This window comes from Marmota marmota, unplaced genomic scaffold (genome assembly GCF_001458135.2).
Source record: "Marmota marmota marmota unplaced genomic scaffold, marMar, whole genome shotgun sequence".
Classification (NCBI taxonomy): Eukaryota; Metazoa; Chordata; class Mammalia; order Rodentia; family Sciuridae; genus Marmota; species Marmota marmota.
In genome coordinates, this window is record NW_026000108.1 from 52730455 (window position 1) to 52746082 (window position 15628).

Here is a 15628-nt window from a genome sequence, read left to right on the forward strand (position 1 = left end):
TTTTAGTTTTTCGGTGGACACAACATCTTTATTTTATTTTTATGTGATGCTGAGGATGGAACTCAGCGCCCCCGCCCCCACATGCCAAGCAAGCGAATTACTACTTGAGCCACATCCCCAGCCCCAACATACTGAGTTTTGAAAAAATATGATGATTTTACTTTCAGTCATTCCAAATGATTTAGATCTCTTACTAGTGTATGGATGGTATGAGATAATAAGCTACTGAGGAAAAAGAAAAATTATACAAGCTCTTTATAATTACAAATTATAGAACAGTAAACACAATTGCAAACCGTGTACAAAAATTCATTCCAATTCACTACATAACTGAAACAAATATAGGTAACATTGTGTCCTATTTGAGGAGAGAGCCAAATTCAGCAAGTCTCTTTCCTGTTTCTGTTCCACATTACCAAACCTAAAATTGAAAACTAGTATCTATTTCCAAAGCATGATTATGAGAGTGGGCAACCAGGACATTTTATGTGAAGGATTAAGATTAAATAATAATGAGCCCATGAAACTGAATATTTTCTTCAATAGCTCAATTGTACTGTAGAAAGCAGATAGGAATCATTATGCTTTTAATTTTGGGGAAGTGATTTAAGTGGAAGAAGAGAAATGATTTTATGCATGTTTCAGAAAGAATTGATGATGAGACTGAATTATAATAAAAGACACCAGCAATACTGATCTCGCAAGCCCAAAGGGAAGAGTAGACTTTTTACACAATTGTAATTATTGAGTGCTTTCTTCAAGAAAGTTAAATATATAAAATTCCACACCAAAATGAAGTTAAAGTAGGCTGAGAATTTGAGAAACCATATTGATACTATGAGTGGTTCCTTACTGTTTTTGTCTCAATGCATAATCATAATTAAGGTAATCAAGATTTTTGGTATTATTAATAAATCAATATATTAAAATTCTACATAGGTTCATATAATTCAATCTCCAACAATGTTTGATTTTTCTTTAAAATGTTTATAATCCCTTTTCTAGAATTAAAACTGTGGAAAGCAAACTTAAATATTCAATTAGGTTTCGAAAATTTCCCTTCTCACAGACAACAGGGAATCTAGTATTGTATCTAGTATTGTATTAATGTCAGAGTAAACTGGAAGAAGCCCATATGTCAGGACTCCCAGGTTCAGACCTCATAAACTACTCCCCTTTTTTCTTCTTTCCTGTTTTAGCAATCATCTGGCAACAAAATAAACAACACTTAGTGATGATGAACATCCCAGTTGCCACACAGGCCAGCAGGAACCCAACCACATCCAAAGAATAGTACTGGAACCAGGAGAGGTCATGGGCAGCAAACCAGAGGTGTTTAGCTCCTTTGTGGTGCATGACAAACTTAATCCAGAAGACAGAATGATCCAGAGGCTTCACTGGCTGATCATGGTGAATTTTTGATAGCCTCATAGCATTCTCTTTATATCTAAAGGATATTCATAAGACATCAACATTTAAAGCACATTAATTGGCCTAACTTTCCAAGTCTCTGAAGGTTCCTTGAAAGTTTAACAACAATTAAGTCAAATAAGTGCCATAGAAGTATTGATTTGTTTTGTTCTTAATTCTGTTGTCTTGGAAATTTTGGCTTCCAAATTGGAGAGTTATTTATTTATTTACTTCCATTTCCCAGTTAAAATGTAATGAAAAGAAAAATGGTGCTTGGAAAGAATGGTTTTAGAGCAATTCAAGCTCCTTAAATTGGAGATTTCTGGTAAATAAATAAACATTTCCCAAAGTGAAAACAGAAGGTCAAGTGGGAAAGTTAATCTTTTCTAGTAGACCAAGTGGTAGTAAGATTCTCAGTGTGATAATCAGTAAAGTTAAATGCTAATTAAAAATGATCTTGATGTTTTTGATGAGGCTTTGTGTCATGGTGGGTGAAATGAACAATTCTATTTCTGCTCTTCTGTTCTACCTTTTGCTGTGTATTTCTAATCAGTAGTCAGAAAGATTTTCTTTGATTAAACACATGTCATCTTCTGATACTAGGGTATCAAAATTTCCATATGGTTTCTCATGTGTTTAGATGTCGTTATTTATTTAAATATTTTTACATTTATTTCCTCTCTTAATTACTGCATGTCTGCACAATATATTCTTTATGGTTTTAACCTTTTCAAATTTACTAAATAGGTTTTGTGGCATAATATCCATTTATCATTTAGGTTACATTTATTAGGTTCTACAAATTTTATATATATCCTGAGATATTATAAAAGTGTTCAAAATCTTTTTATTATGACAGTAGATTTTATGTATATTTTCTTTTTGTTTATTTAAACTTTTTACTTTGAAGATTAAAGTAGACATTTCTTCCAAGAATAAATATTCATACCACATAAAACAAGAAAACATGCTCATCATCTTTAACCTTATATAAATGAAAATTAAGATCACAACGAATACTATTTCATAACCATTATGATGACTATAATCACAGAGACAGATGATAGGAAGCTTGAACAATAATTAGAGAAATGGGAACTCCCCTATGATGCATTGAGAATGTAAAACGCAGTCATTAGCTTGAGATACTGATTGGAATTAACTTCTTGACATGAAATTCACATGTAATTACACTTCTAAGGCAGTAATTACACTTCTAAGCATATTAGAGAAGAAATAAAAATGTATGTTCACATTATATATTATAAAATATACAAATAGAATAGTAAGCATACCTTCCACATATATAATCATATTCATAAAAGTTAAAATTGAAAACAATCTAATGCCTGTGATGCAATGAATGCATAAGTAAATTGTAGTATATCCACACAAAGAATATTATTCAGCAATGAACAGAAATCAAGTATCTATATATGATTATGGGGACAAAAAAATTGTGCTAAGTAAAATAACCCAATAGCAGTCTACTAAACATTGCATGACTTTATTTGCAAGAATTGTACGTAAAAGATTTAACTATAGAGACTGGAACTAGCTTAATGTCTGTGGAGAGGCAAGGTTAAGAAATATTTATTTAATATCCTAAGTATGATTTTTCTATTTAGTGAAAATTTTTCTTAAATTTTTTTATCCTTCTTTTTTTTATTTGTTTTTATGTGGTGCCGGAAATCAAAACCAGTGCCTCATGCATGCTAGGCAGGTGCTCTACCACTGAGCCACAACCCAGCCCTTAAATTATCTTTTAATGGACATTTACACTATGTAAAACTACTGAAATGACTTGACTTTCACAATTTAAACACACAAAATTTATTATATGGAAGTTATGTCTCAATCTGTTATAGATATTATTTATCATTTTATTATTACATTGGTAATCACATATTGTAATAGTTTATCATATCATTTATTATAGTCATAATGATATGATAAAAACACATTTTTAAAAATTTTTATATTCAGCACAGTTAAAAGAGTTGAAGAAATCAACATAGACAATGATTTTCCTGGGTAAGTGTTGAACAGGACAATTAAGAAAAGCAAAAATAGGCAAATGATTACATCAAACTAAGAAGATTTTGCACAACAACTTAAAAATGAACAGGGTAAAAATAAAATTTTGAGAATTTAAAGAATATACTTGTAAGATTTTCATCTACAAAATATTAATACTCAGAACATATGAGGAATTCTATAATCTCTACAGGAAGACAATCATTACTTAAAAATAAATAGTGTTAATATCCATTTTTCAAGATACAGAAATGGGCAAAAATGTGTGAAAAGATCCCTCCCATCAAAAATCTTGAAGGAAATGAAAATGAAAGCAACCTCAAGAGATAATGTAACCCACATAAGAAAGGCTGTAGTCAAAAAGAAATAAATGAGAAATGGTGAGTGTGCAGAGTAAGAGACACTCTGACAGACCACAGCCAGATGAAAAGTAGCACAACCATTGTGGAAAAAATCATGAAGGTTCCTTGAAAAACTAAAAATACAACTCTCCAGGGTCTCAACTTTCCCAATAAGGGGCATAAATTGAAAGAAAAAAGTATCAGTATATCAAAGTGATGCCTGCACCCTCATGTGTAGTGCAGTACCCTCAACATTAGCCAAGATATGAAGACAGGTGTCATATTCTTTTATTTAATAACAGGTAACAAAAGTGAAATAAATATCCAGTGAAGTATTATTCAGCCATAAAACAGAATGAAATCCTATCTTTTCAGGAGTGAGGATGGAACTGGTGAACATTATATTAAATAATACATATAAGCCCCAATAGAAAAGTATTGCACGTTCTCCTTCACATATAGAATCCACAAAAGTTGATTTCATGAAAGTAGGTTCATAGTAGTGCTAACCATAAGCTAGGCAGGGTAGGTGGGTGAGGGAACTGAGATGTCGAGCAACAGGTACCAAATTGCAGTTAGATAAAAGGAATAAGTACAAATGTTCTAGAAGTGCTCAGTTAAATGACTATAGGTTACAACTCTTCATATATATGGTACAAAGAAGTAGAAAAGAGGAATTTAAAGTTTCATTGAAATAGAAATTATGAGTATTTAAAGGACAGAAATACAAATTAACTGGATTGGCTATTACATATATTATCTATGTATCAGATTATTCCACTCTGCATAATAACATGTACAATATATAAAAAGATTACTAATTTCAAAAATTGAGGTTTTGAAATATTATCTAAAATTCCTTTAATTTCATTTAGCTTTTCTCGTGTATTTGTTTTATTATTAAAAATTTGTTTACATTTAGCTACACTGGAAATATTTTATTAAGCAACACATGGATTTTATAATTAGATATACAGTCAATGCTATCAGTTTAATTTTCAGATTTAAAAGAACTGATTTAATAAAAGCACGTATCACATTGTCTAAATTATTTTAAATTTGAAAATTAGACTAAAAACAAGAAAAAAATCATTTTCACTATCAAGAGAGTCTATCTATAAATACATCTAAATGAAAAAAATTGCTATACTCACAAAGGATCTTTGATGACTCTATTCAATACTTCAAACAAATCAGTACTTGTCATTGTGTGAAAATACAATCTAACAGCTGCTCCTTTGATCTTCATATGAGAAATATTATCAGTTTGATCCCCAAACAATGGAATACCAACCATAGGGATCCCATGATAGGTGGCCTCATAGACTCCATTAGTTCCACCATGAGTTATAAAAGCTTTGGTTTTGGATGACCTAGGATTAGAATAAATTAAGGCAAAGTATCAATTGTAAGTGAGAAATAAGATGAGATATAAACCATGGAAAATGAATTATTATTTAGATATCAGAGTATTATAACCATGAAAACTGCACTAAAATTTCTTTTAAATCTCAGAGCAAGAAGCAGCTAAGTCCATTGATGAGATAAGTGAAGTCTACGTGGAAGTGTGTGACTTGAGACTTGAAAGATGAAGAAAGGCTGCCATGTGGAGAAAAAGAAAGAGCACATTCTGATAGTAATGACTACATGTAGTCATTGGCACTGAGGTATGTGAATGTGTGCTATTAAGGGAATAGTGACAACTTTGAGTCTGCTATGCATTTTCCAAGGCAGCAGGGAGCAGGGTAGTTGTGGTGCTGAAATCAGAGGTAGGACTGACTACACTTCATCATGAAATGAAGTACAGTTCATGATTAAGAATGAGTTCTCTTTTTTGTTATGGAAAAAGCAGAGGACATTTTAGTAAAGTAACAGGATCTTATTTTTATGTCATCTCAAATATTCCTGTGGTAGGTCAAAGGATAGGTCTAAAATTGGAGAAATTGGAGACAGAGACAATGCAGGAGTTTACTAAAAAACTCTCTATGAGAGGTAATTACAACTGAAATAGAGATAATTTATTATGATACCTATAATAAAATGCAAACAGTTGTTCAGTATTCATTTTTCCCTGACAAGACAGTGAATACATAAGACTTAGGTAATTAATAAATTTTTCATTAATATTTCCAGTACATATAAATACACTCAACTATTATGTTTCAGATTGACTTTTCTTCATATTTTCATAATTCAGTCTCCAGCTCTTACCAAGAAGGTCACCTTGAGGATCCACTTATACAGTTGAGTGTTGGGTCCTAAGGTATCTGGTTTCTTGCCATCAAATCTCCATAAAACCTGTTAGGGTAATGCAGACCTCTCATTTCTGGAGACAATTTAAAGTATAGCATAATAATGTTTGGAAGAGATTAAGAAATTCTATAGCTGAATGCTTCTCATATGACAGGTAATGAAATGAGATAAGAAAACAGGAAACAATAATGTCAACAACTGAAATAGTAATTAAATAGAGGAGAGTGTTTTCAGGTAAGAATATTCATATTTAGCAATGTTTGGTATGCAATCTACATAGTCCATAAATAGTTGCTATGTTTAATTGTTTTATAAATGTGAAATATACATATATATATTGAAATATTGATAGTATTATAAATTAGGATAATAAGCTACATAGACATTTCTAATGACCTCCCATATTTATTATTCTTTATGAATCTTTGTTTTACAGTTGTCAAATTTTTAACTGAATATTTCACTTTTTTCTTTTTGAGTAATATTTGAGAAAGTTTACTCAGACATCCTTTCTTAAAATAAATTATTGTATTGTTTTTCCCTTGTTATCACATTTTTCTAAGCCAGAGAGTCTATGGTAAGGGCCGCTTTCTCTGACCTAACTCAGTCATCTTCAGTATTCAGAAACTAGCAGGGCCAGTCACCAGGGCAGATTGATTATTCTTTTTCTCAAAATCTGGTTGGTTTGGTAGTTACCTGGCCTTTCCTTCTTTGAATAGCAAATAGACAACACCAGGAGTAGCTCTTTTTCATCATTTAGGAAATGAATGGAGGCAAAGAATAAGTAGAAAGATCATCATATGTGATGTGAATTGGTTGTTTAATACTTACTTGTCATCACTGTTCTAGAGCTTATTAAAATTTAACTTCACTCATATGTATACTGTCCTCAGGCATCCTGCATGGTATAAGAGGACATGGCAGAGAAGAATTTGGTAATTTCTGTGTATATGTCATACCAATATAATATTAATTTCACACTGAACCTGTTAAATGTATTTCTTCCTTAGCATAGCATTAATGCCAAATTTTTAAATTCACAAATATATTCATTATTTTAGCAGCTGTCATGTTTACCTGATTGTGAAAGTAAATGCTGAGACAAATTAAAGATATCACAAGAGTTTATCTTTAGCAAAGAAATTTGTGTTATCAGAAACTATAGACAGTTCAATAGACTCTTTTCATAGTTCTGTACCATTTGGTCACCTTATTTAACCTTTTGTGGAATCTGGGCAAGGGCTGATGCAATCAGGTTGGCTCTTTCTTCTGTAAAGTTACCAATCATTGACCCCAGAGAAAACACCACAATACAATTCTCTCTTGAGCTCTGGACAAAATCTTCTATTTCCTGTGAAAGAAAGAATCTATTCCATCACAAATACAACAGCATAGCAAAGACAATTTTAATGGTAGTTTCAAGCACATCAGAAGAGAAAAATATTTTTAGGACATACTAGAGTAATGGCTCTTTTAAAAATTAAGCATAAATACACAATTTTAACTTTCTCTAAGGTTCATAGTTCAGTGGTGTTATACATATTTACATCCTAAGGCAAACTTTACCAGAGTACTTTGCAAAACCAAGAAAGTATATAAATTGGACACAATTCTCTTTTCTCCTGGCTCTGTTCCTTGACTACCATACTTCTGCTTTCTGTTTCTCTGAATTTGAGAAGTCAAGATACCTAATATACAAGGAAGTTTTTGTCTTTTTACTGAATTTTTTTAACTGTATAATTAAGAGTAAATTGGCACAGTGCCACTATTCCTAAATTGGATATGGTAACTAGTTTCCCAGGAATATAAGTTATATAAGATGTGTATATATGACAAACAGCCTATCCATTAATCTTTCATGGATACTGACTTTGCTTCCAAGACCTCCCTTTTGGGAATAGTGCTCCTGTTGTCAAGCGTGTGAAAGTTCCTCTTCAAAACTTACCCTCACTCAGACTAGTTTCCCTAAAATCTCTTCTTTTTATCATCACTCCCTCTTCTTGCTGTTTTAACACCTTCATAGTTGCCTCAGTTCCTTTACACCTTTGATATGTCCCCTTTCAAGGTCTATTAGTTGTTGCATTCTGTGCCCCACAGCCACCCATTTCAATTTCCTTTTAGGTCTCCAGTTTCCTCCAGTCACTTCTTCTTTTGACCACACTGAGAGCTCTCAAGAGACTCAAAATCCCACAAAGGCAACTACTGGAGGTTTAATGAAAAAAAAAATCTTATTGGAAATTAAATGTACATCCACTTAGATGTACTTAGAAGATATCCAGAGCACCACAGGATATCTGTCTCCTCAACCTATACAGCCTCCATTTGTTAGGCTCTCCATAGGAAAAGAAAAAAAAATGTTAAAAGACTTCTTCATAAGCATTAGTTCAAAGAAAACTTTATTCCATATTGTGTATCACTTCAAATTTTTGCATTTTTATCAAAAACAGGATGAGATATTATGTGGGGGTTGAAACAATGAGTTTTGTACTATGGTGTTGCCTGATTCCTGGCTAACACTATAAAATGAAGGTTATCATATTTGTGAATGGATCTACTTATAGTTATGCAATACATTTATTTTTGAATATGTGTAATGTTTACACGATATTTCCTAAGTTCAAGATGATTTTTTTTATTTAATTTATAAAATTCCTGAGAATATTTCTATTCACCTTGACTTAAAGTTAAATTAGCATATGTAGAAATTAGACCTAACCAAACATCTAGACATATATAGAAAAAAAATAAATCAAAACTTTCATCATGTTGACATAATTTGAATACATCTTTGGTAAAAATACTAGTTTGACATTGATTTAATAAAACAGCAGTGTTTCTGAACAATCAGCATTAAATGTATTATGATTTTATAATTTTATTCTGTATGTATTATCTGGTCACATAAGTTTAACAAGGAAATACCTTGGGATGATGTCTAGTTTTGCTGATGTCATGGTATATATTCCCAAAAGCAGTTCTTGAAAATCTCTCTCTTAATATGATAATTTTATATACAGTGTTATGTTTTCTATATTAATTAGATATGTAGCCTATTTCAATCTAAAATTAACCACTGAAGCACTAATTAGAGAATGAAAATATGCATTTATGTAATTTTGATATGGGGCTTTAATTGATATATTTGGTTTTGTTAATAAACATATGCATGTGTGAAGGACTGGGTTAGATCCTCAGCTGTTGAGAGCCAGCTGGTCAGAATGACGCCTGGAATTTGCCAGAGGGAAACTTTGAAAGGTGAAGCCAGTGAACCATTGAGATGATGATTTGAGTTAAGCTATATATAATTGCTGTGAAGATGGATTGATTGTATTGTATATTTGACCTTTACTGTAGGGCAATGGGGCAGCTCTTGCTGCCTTGGGTGCCCACTACTTTGAAGTTCTCGGGCTACTTTGGAGTTCTCACCGGGATTCCCTGAGATTCCCATTGGTTGGGGAAGTGCCAGAGGAGGGATTTCCAGAGGAGGGATTTCCGGTTGGTGTTTGGTTTGTCCCAGGAGAAGGCTGGGTGGGTGGCGTTGGCAGAAAAGCGCACACGCAGTGCTGGTGAGAGTTGAAATAAAGTAGTTGCTCTTTGAAACTACAAGGCTTTGTGGTGGCTTGGTTATTCCTGCCCAGCCAGACTGTGGCATTTGGTGGTTCCTGCGGGGAATGCCTGAAGCTTGGAGGTAAGTGAAATTGCTTGCCCCTGAGGGAAGGCAAGAGAATGGGTAAACATTTCAAAAAAAAATGTGTTCTTGTTTTGATTTGTTTTGTTTTTGTTCCAACCTGCCTATCCCTAGAAATTTCTCAGGCAAACTGGGAAAAATGGTTGGCTCAAGGTTTGAAGTTGTTTGGCCCTGAGGAAGAGATAGAGATAGACCACGAATATACATTTCAAAAAAATAGGAAAATTGATACAACGATTTTTTGTTCCAATTTTGTTTCGTTTTGCTTTGGTTTTGTTTTGAGTTATCTGTTTGAGTTGCGTTATCCTTGTAGCAGAAATATGGGGTCAGAAATAAGCAAAAACAAACCGAAAGAATGTTAAGTAAATTGTTAGAGGAAGGAGGCACCCCAGTAAAACCAAAAAGAGTCAGGGCATATGTTGATACAATACAAAAATGTAGCCCATAGTTTTTTAAGGAGGAGTTGTTGAATATATCACATTGGGACCATCATGGTAAAGATTTAAGGGACAGGGAAAAGAAAAACCCAGGAACTCTGCCAGTTGGCACATTGCCATTGTGGATGATGATACAATTTTGTTTGGTTAGTGCAAAGATTTCAGTTAATATTATGGTAGAACACATATTAGATCAGGAAAAAGAGGAGGCCTCTTGAAATAGTCAGAAAGGGAAGAAAGTTTAGAGCAGAAAAAGCAATCAAAGGAAAAGTTACAACAGGAGGCTGCTACTAACACCTTTCTATCACCAGAGGGCGTAAGTGTCCAACCAACAGCTCTGCCTATGGAGACAACATATGCTGAGTTGCCCTCAACCCCTGTAGTTGATAGATGGGATCCTGAGACAGGACCTCAAAGATTAGCATGCCCTGTATTTGAACAGGCAGGAGGGCAGTGAATTCACCATGTTTTAGATTTCAAAAGAGTGAAGAAGCTAAAAGAGGCTGTAACAACCTATGGTCCCCAAGCACCCTTCACTATAAGCTTGGTCGAATCCATTACCAACTTGAACATGACGCCAGCAGATTGGACTAGTATGTGTAAAGCTGTGCTAAATGGAGGACAATACCTGTTATGGAAGGTTGCCAATGAGGAATTTTGCATGGAGATAGCTAGGCGAAATGCAGCAGCTGGTTATCCTCAGGAAAATCTAGATGTGTTGTTAGGAAAAGGACCTTATGAGGGTCAGCAGCAACAAATTGCATATGATCNTCAACTCAAATCACTTAACGACTTTCAAAAGTTATTGGGAGACATAAATTGGATAAGGCCTTATCTAGGCAAACCAACAGGAGAGTTTGGACTTTTATTTGATATCCTAAAAGGTCCATCAGATCCAAATTCACTCCACATGTTAACGCTTAAAGCCAGAAAGGCATTAAAAATTATTGAAATTTATATAGAAAATATGCATTTGAATATAATTGATATATGTTTGCCTTTATTATTTATTATAATACCAACAAAAAATATTCCTACAGGAGTATTTTTGCAAGAAGGTCCAGTATTGTGGATACATTTATCTTATTCTCCTAACACTCTTCTTACTAGGTATCCTGAGGCTGTAGGACAATTAATACTCAAAATAAAAGCAGCAAAGGGAGTGTTTGGAATTTCTCCCAATAAAATTATTACTCTATATACAATGGATCAAATTGATGAGTTAGCTAATGAGTTAAATACTTGGGCAATAATCATGTGCAAATCTAATGTTTCATTTGATAACCACTGGCCATCTAATCCTTTGTTGTCTTTTTGGTCTTTGCATCCTGTAGTTTTTCCAAAAATGACAAGAAAAACACCTATCATGAATGCTTCAAATATATTCACTGATGGGTCAAATAATGGTACAGCAGCAGTAGTTACCCCTGATCAAACTTTTACATTTTTAATACCCAAACAATCAGCTCAAAAGGTAGAGCTTAATGCATTATTACAAGCTTTTTGTGATGTTTAAATATTCTGTATTTATTTTCTGATAGTCAGTATATTAATTCTATAGTATCCCTTGAAAATGCTGGTAGGATTTCCCCTTCCTCTACTTTTTTCTCTTTGTTTTCCACTATACAAAGTCTAATCTGGGACAGAAAAGATCCATTCTTTATAGGACATATCAGGGCACATACAGGATTGCCTGAACCCCTTAGTTTGGGCAATGATTTAGCAGATAAAACTACAGATGACATACGTATTTTATCTACACTAGAAGAAGATACAAATTTTATAAAAGGTTCCATGTCAATGCTAATACTTTACAAAAGTGTTTTAAATAACTAAGGAACAAGCTAGACATATAATAAAACAATGTCAAAATGTGTGACCTTTTTACCACAAGTTAATCTTGGAGTCAATCCTAGAGGACTGATACCTAACCATATTTGACAGATGGATGTCACACACTTGTCAGAATTTGGAAAATGAAAATATTTGCATGTTAGAGTTGATAGTTTTTCCAGATTTTTGATGGGCTCCCTTCATGCCGGATAAAAAACTAAAGATATTATAGCTCATTTCTTACAAAATATTGCCACTGTGGGCGTTCCAAAACAGTTAAAAACAGATAATACCCCTGGTTATACTTCTACATCTTTTAAACAATTTTGCTCATCATTTGGCATTACTCACATAACAGGAATTCCATACAATCCACAGGGACGAGGCATAGTTGAAAGAGCTCATCAAACTATTAAAATGTACTTATTAAAGCAAAAAGAGGGAATTGGAAAGGGGTATATATCCCCCAAAGATAAACTTAAAATAACCCTTTTTACTCTAATTTTTTAAAATTTGGATTCATCAGGGCATAGTGCTGTGGAAAGACATATGTATCCAAAAAATGTACATAAGCCTAAGGTACTTTGGAAGGATATTCAAATAGGACAATGGAAAGGTCCCAACCCAGTGAATGTCTGGAGTCGGGGTTCTCTTTGTGTGTTTCCACAGGGAGAACAGCAGCTGATTTGTATTCCAGAGAGACTAACCAAAGTGATTTCTACAGACCAAAAAGAATATGATTTGACTCAAATCCATAAGAGCTGATATCCAGAACTCCAGCTTGGCTATTCTTATATCTGCGACAGTGATTCTCCCACATCTGGAGGCTAATGAATAATGAACACCATTAACGCCTATTTCAAATGTAAAAAACCTTGAGGCTTGCTTGTGGGAATACCTTCAGACCCATTATGTAAGTTACAGGAAAAAGGATGGGATATCCAAATAAGAGTCAAACCCAGGTGGTAACCAGGATGTCTCTTTTCAATATCTATTTTATTATTGCCCTTTCCCACATCATAAAGTTGTATTTTATTTTTTGAGCTCATGCAGACCTAGGTTAATGTTTTTCTGATCAGTTTTATTTTTTGACTGTGGAGTTTTTAAACATTGCAATGGATATTTCACCTGTGTAAAGCTACAAGGCCTTTACTATTGTCTTATATGTTGTATGTTATGTGGGCACACTTGTGTTTTGTGTTGTATGTCTGTATGTGTATATGTCCATATATCATATATGAGGAGCGCTCATGGAAAAAAGGATCCAAATTTTTTTTATTCACATGATTTAAATGGTTTAATTTAAAATGGATAAACAGCTTTTGAGGATTGTTTTAATATGTGAACAAAAAAGGAAGTTAACAGATCTGTTTGTTTACTTTCACCTTTCCTTTTCATTATATCTAATTCTATCAGGATACTAAATTGTTTAGAAAATTGCTTTCTTTTAGTGCCTGTTGGAATGTTACATATATTTTTTTTTTAGCCATAATTGCCAGAATTCCTATCTTCATCCCAGTGCCTGTGAAGACAAAGATAAAACCAAACTACAGCTTCTTCGATAGCTATCACAGTAAACTGTATAAGCTGATGCATCAATGAATAATAACTCAACAAATAATGCTCAATCAAGGAGTCAATTTACTTTGGGAGGAAATGGGCATATTGATAGATTCCTCTGCTTTGAACTGCTTGCAGAACTTGCCTGGACTACGTATCACTTGTATACATGGTGAACTATCTGTTGGTGCAGCAAATTGTGGTAGTGCTGGAGTATCTTTGCTGATGGTGTCACCGGTGGTACAATTTTTTCAAAGGAGCCATAAATTGGCTTGGTGTCATGGCATTTCTGTGTCCTCCTCCCTTCTGCTAGTGATGGTCTAAAATTTGGGGGCCAACAAAGGTGAGGTAAAGAACTTCACCCCCCCAATGGCACCAAGGCCAAATTTGGGGGCCAACAGAGGTGAGGCAACGAACCCCACCCCCCACTGGAGCAAAGGCCAAATTTGGGGGCCAATAGAGGTGAGGCAAAGAAACTCACCCCCCCACACATTGGTGCAAAGGCCTATCCACAAGTATGGCTGTATGCTGGAGCGGTAGTCAGTGACAGGTAAAACCCAATTGCAGTGGTACCAACCTAAGACAGGAGGATGACTCCTTGAGGTCAGCTCATCCAATGACGAGTAAGGACCATATGTAGTATTGGACAACCTAACAGGCACAGTCCCTAAGCCACATTGCTCGTTGTTTAATTAAACAGAAGGGGGGAGATGTTGAGAGCCACAGCCGGTTAGAATGATGCCTAGCATTTGCCAGAGGGAATGTTTGAAAGGTGAAGCCAGTGAACCATTGAGATGATGATTTGAGTTCAGCTATATATAATTGCTGTGATGCTGGATTGATTGTATTGTATATTTGACCTTTACTGTAAGGCAATGGGGTGGCTCTTGCTGCCTCAGGCGCCTGCTACTTCGGAGTTCTCCTGCTATTTGGAATTCTCGCGGGGATTCCCGGAGAGTTCCCATTGGTTGGGGAAGTGCCGGAGGAGGGATTTCCGGAGGAGGGATTTCCAGTTGGTTTGTTGTGTGTTCCAGGAGAAGGCCACGTGTGTGGCATTGGTGGAAAAGCGCGCATGCAGTGCTGGTGAGAGTTGAAATAAAGTAGTTGCTGTTTGAACCTACAAGGCTTTGTGGCAGCTTGTTTATTCGTGCCCAGCCATACTGTAGCATTCAGCACCACCTAAAGATGTTGTGACCACCTATAACCAAAAAATAAAGATTTGAAAAATAAAATACACATATGAAATTGTTAGATGACAATATAGTCTTGAGTTATAGAGTTCCCTTTTGTCTGTATTGATACACAAGATATTTATCATCAGGTTCAGGATCCTTAAATTATATTTGGGACTGCAAGAAGAGAGAAAATTATCCAAATCTAAAGTGTTTAAGGTGAAGTCTGATGCCTGACTCGATTTCCCAGCCTTGAGAGGAGATTAGAATTCTTATCTGATAATCCTAGTAAAAATGTGCTACGTAGTCAGTTTCCATTCTTCCTGTACTGATGTAAATAATCCTATGTATCCAATGGGTGAAACATATTTTGTTACAAAAGAATGTTATAACATATCCCTTTGTGATGTTTTTTTTTCTTCATTCTTTCCTGTGTGCATCTTAAATATTATATTCCATTAGAAGCTTCCTTGAAGGATACTTTCCAAACAAGCTACCTCTCAATTATTTTTGAGGTTTTTTTTTATTGGTTGTTCAAAACATTACAAAGTTCTTGACATATCATATTTCATTCATTAGAATCAAGTGGGTTATGAACTCCCAATTTTACCCCAAATACAGATTGCAGAATCACATCGGTTACACATCCACATTTTTACATAATGCCTTATTAGTAACTGTTGTATTCTGCTACCTTTCCTATCCTCTACTATCCCCCCTCCCCTCCCCTCCCATCTTCTCTCTCTACCCCATCTACTGTAATTCATTTCTCTCCTTGTTTATTTTCCCATTCCCCTCACAACCTCTTATATGTAATTTTGTATAACAATGAGGGTCTCCCTCCATTACCATGCAATTTCCCTTTTCTCTCCCTTTCCCTCCCACCTCATGTCTCTG

The 15628-nt window shown here is 34.4% G+C and overlaps 1 protein-coding gene and 1 long non-coding RNA gene across 2 annotated transcripts in view; both read right to left on the reverse strand.

The window, feature by feature from the left end:
* Window positions 1-1167: 1167 nt before the first annotated feature.
* Window positions 1168-15628, reverse strand: part of LOC107139271 (UDP-glucuronosyltransferase 2B31-like) — a 26781-nt gene continuing 12320 nt past the window's right edge. Inside the window, 4 exon segments of the mRNA XM_048784592.1 lie at window positions 1168-1447; window positions 4943-5162; window positions 5999-6086; window positions 7261-7392. Coding sequence (XP_048640549.1) covers window positions 1168-1447; window positions 4943-5162; window positions 5999-6086; window positions 7261-7392 — 720 coding nt within the window.
* On the reverse strand, window positions 13825-14112 carry LOC125610986. The gene is made up of 2 exons (XR_007341102.1): window positions 14051-14112; window positions 13825-13987 (listed from the first exon to the last, which is right to left on the reverse strand). It is a non-coding gene; the product is annotated as an uncharacterized LOC125610986 (long non-coding RNA).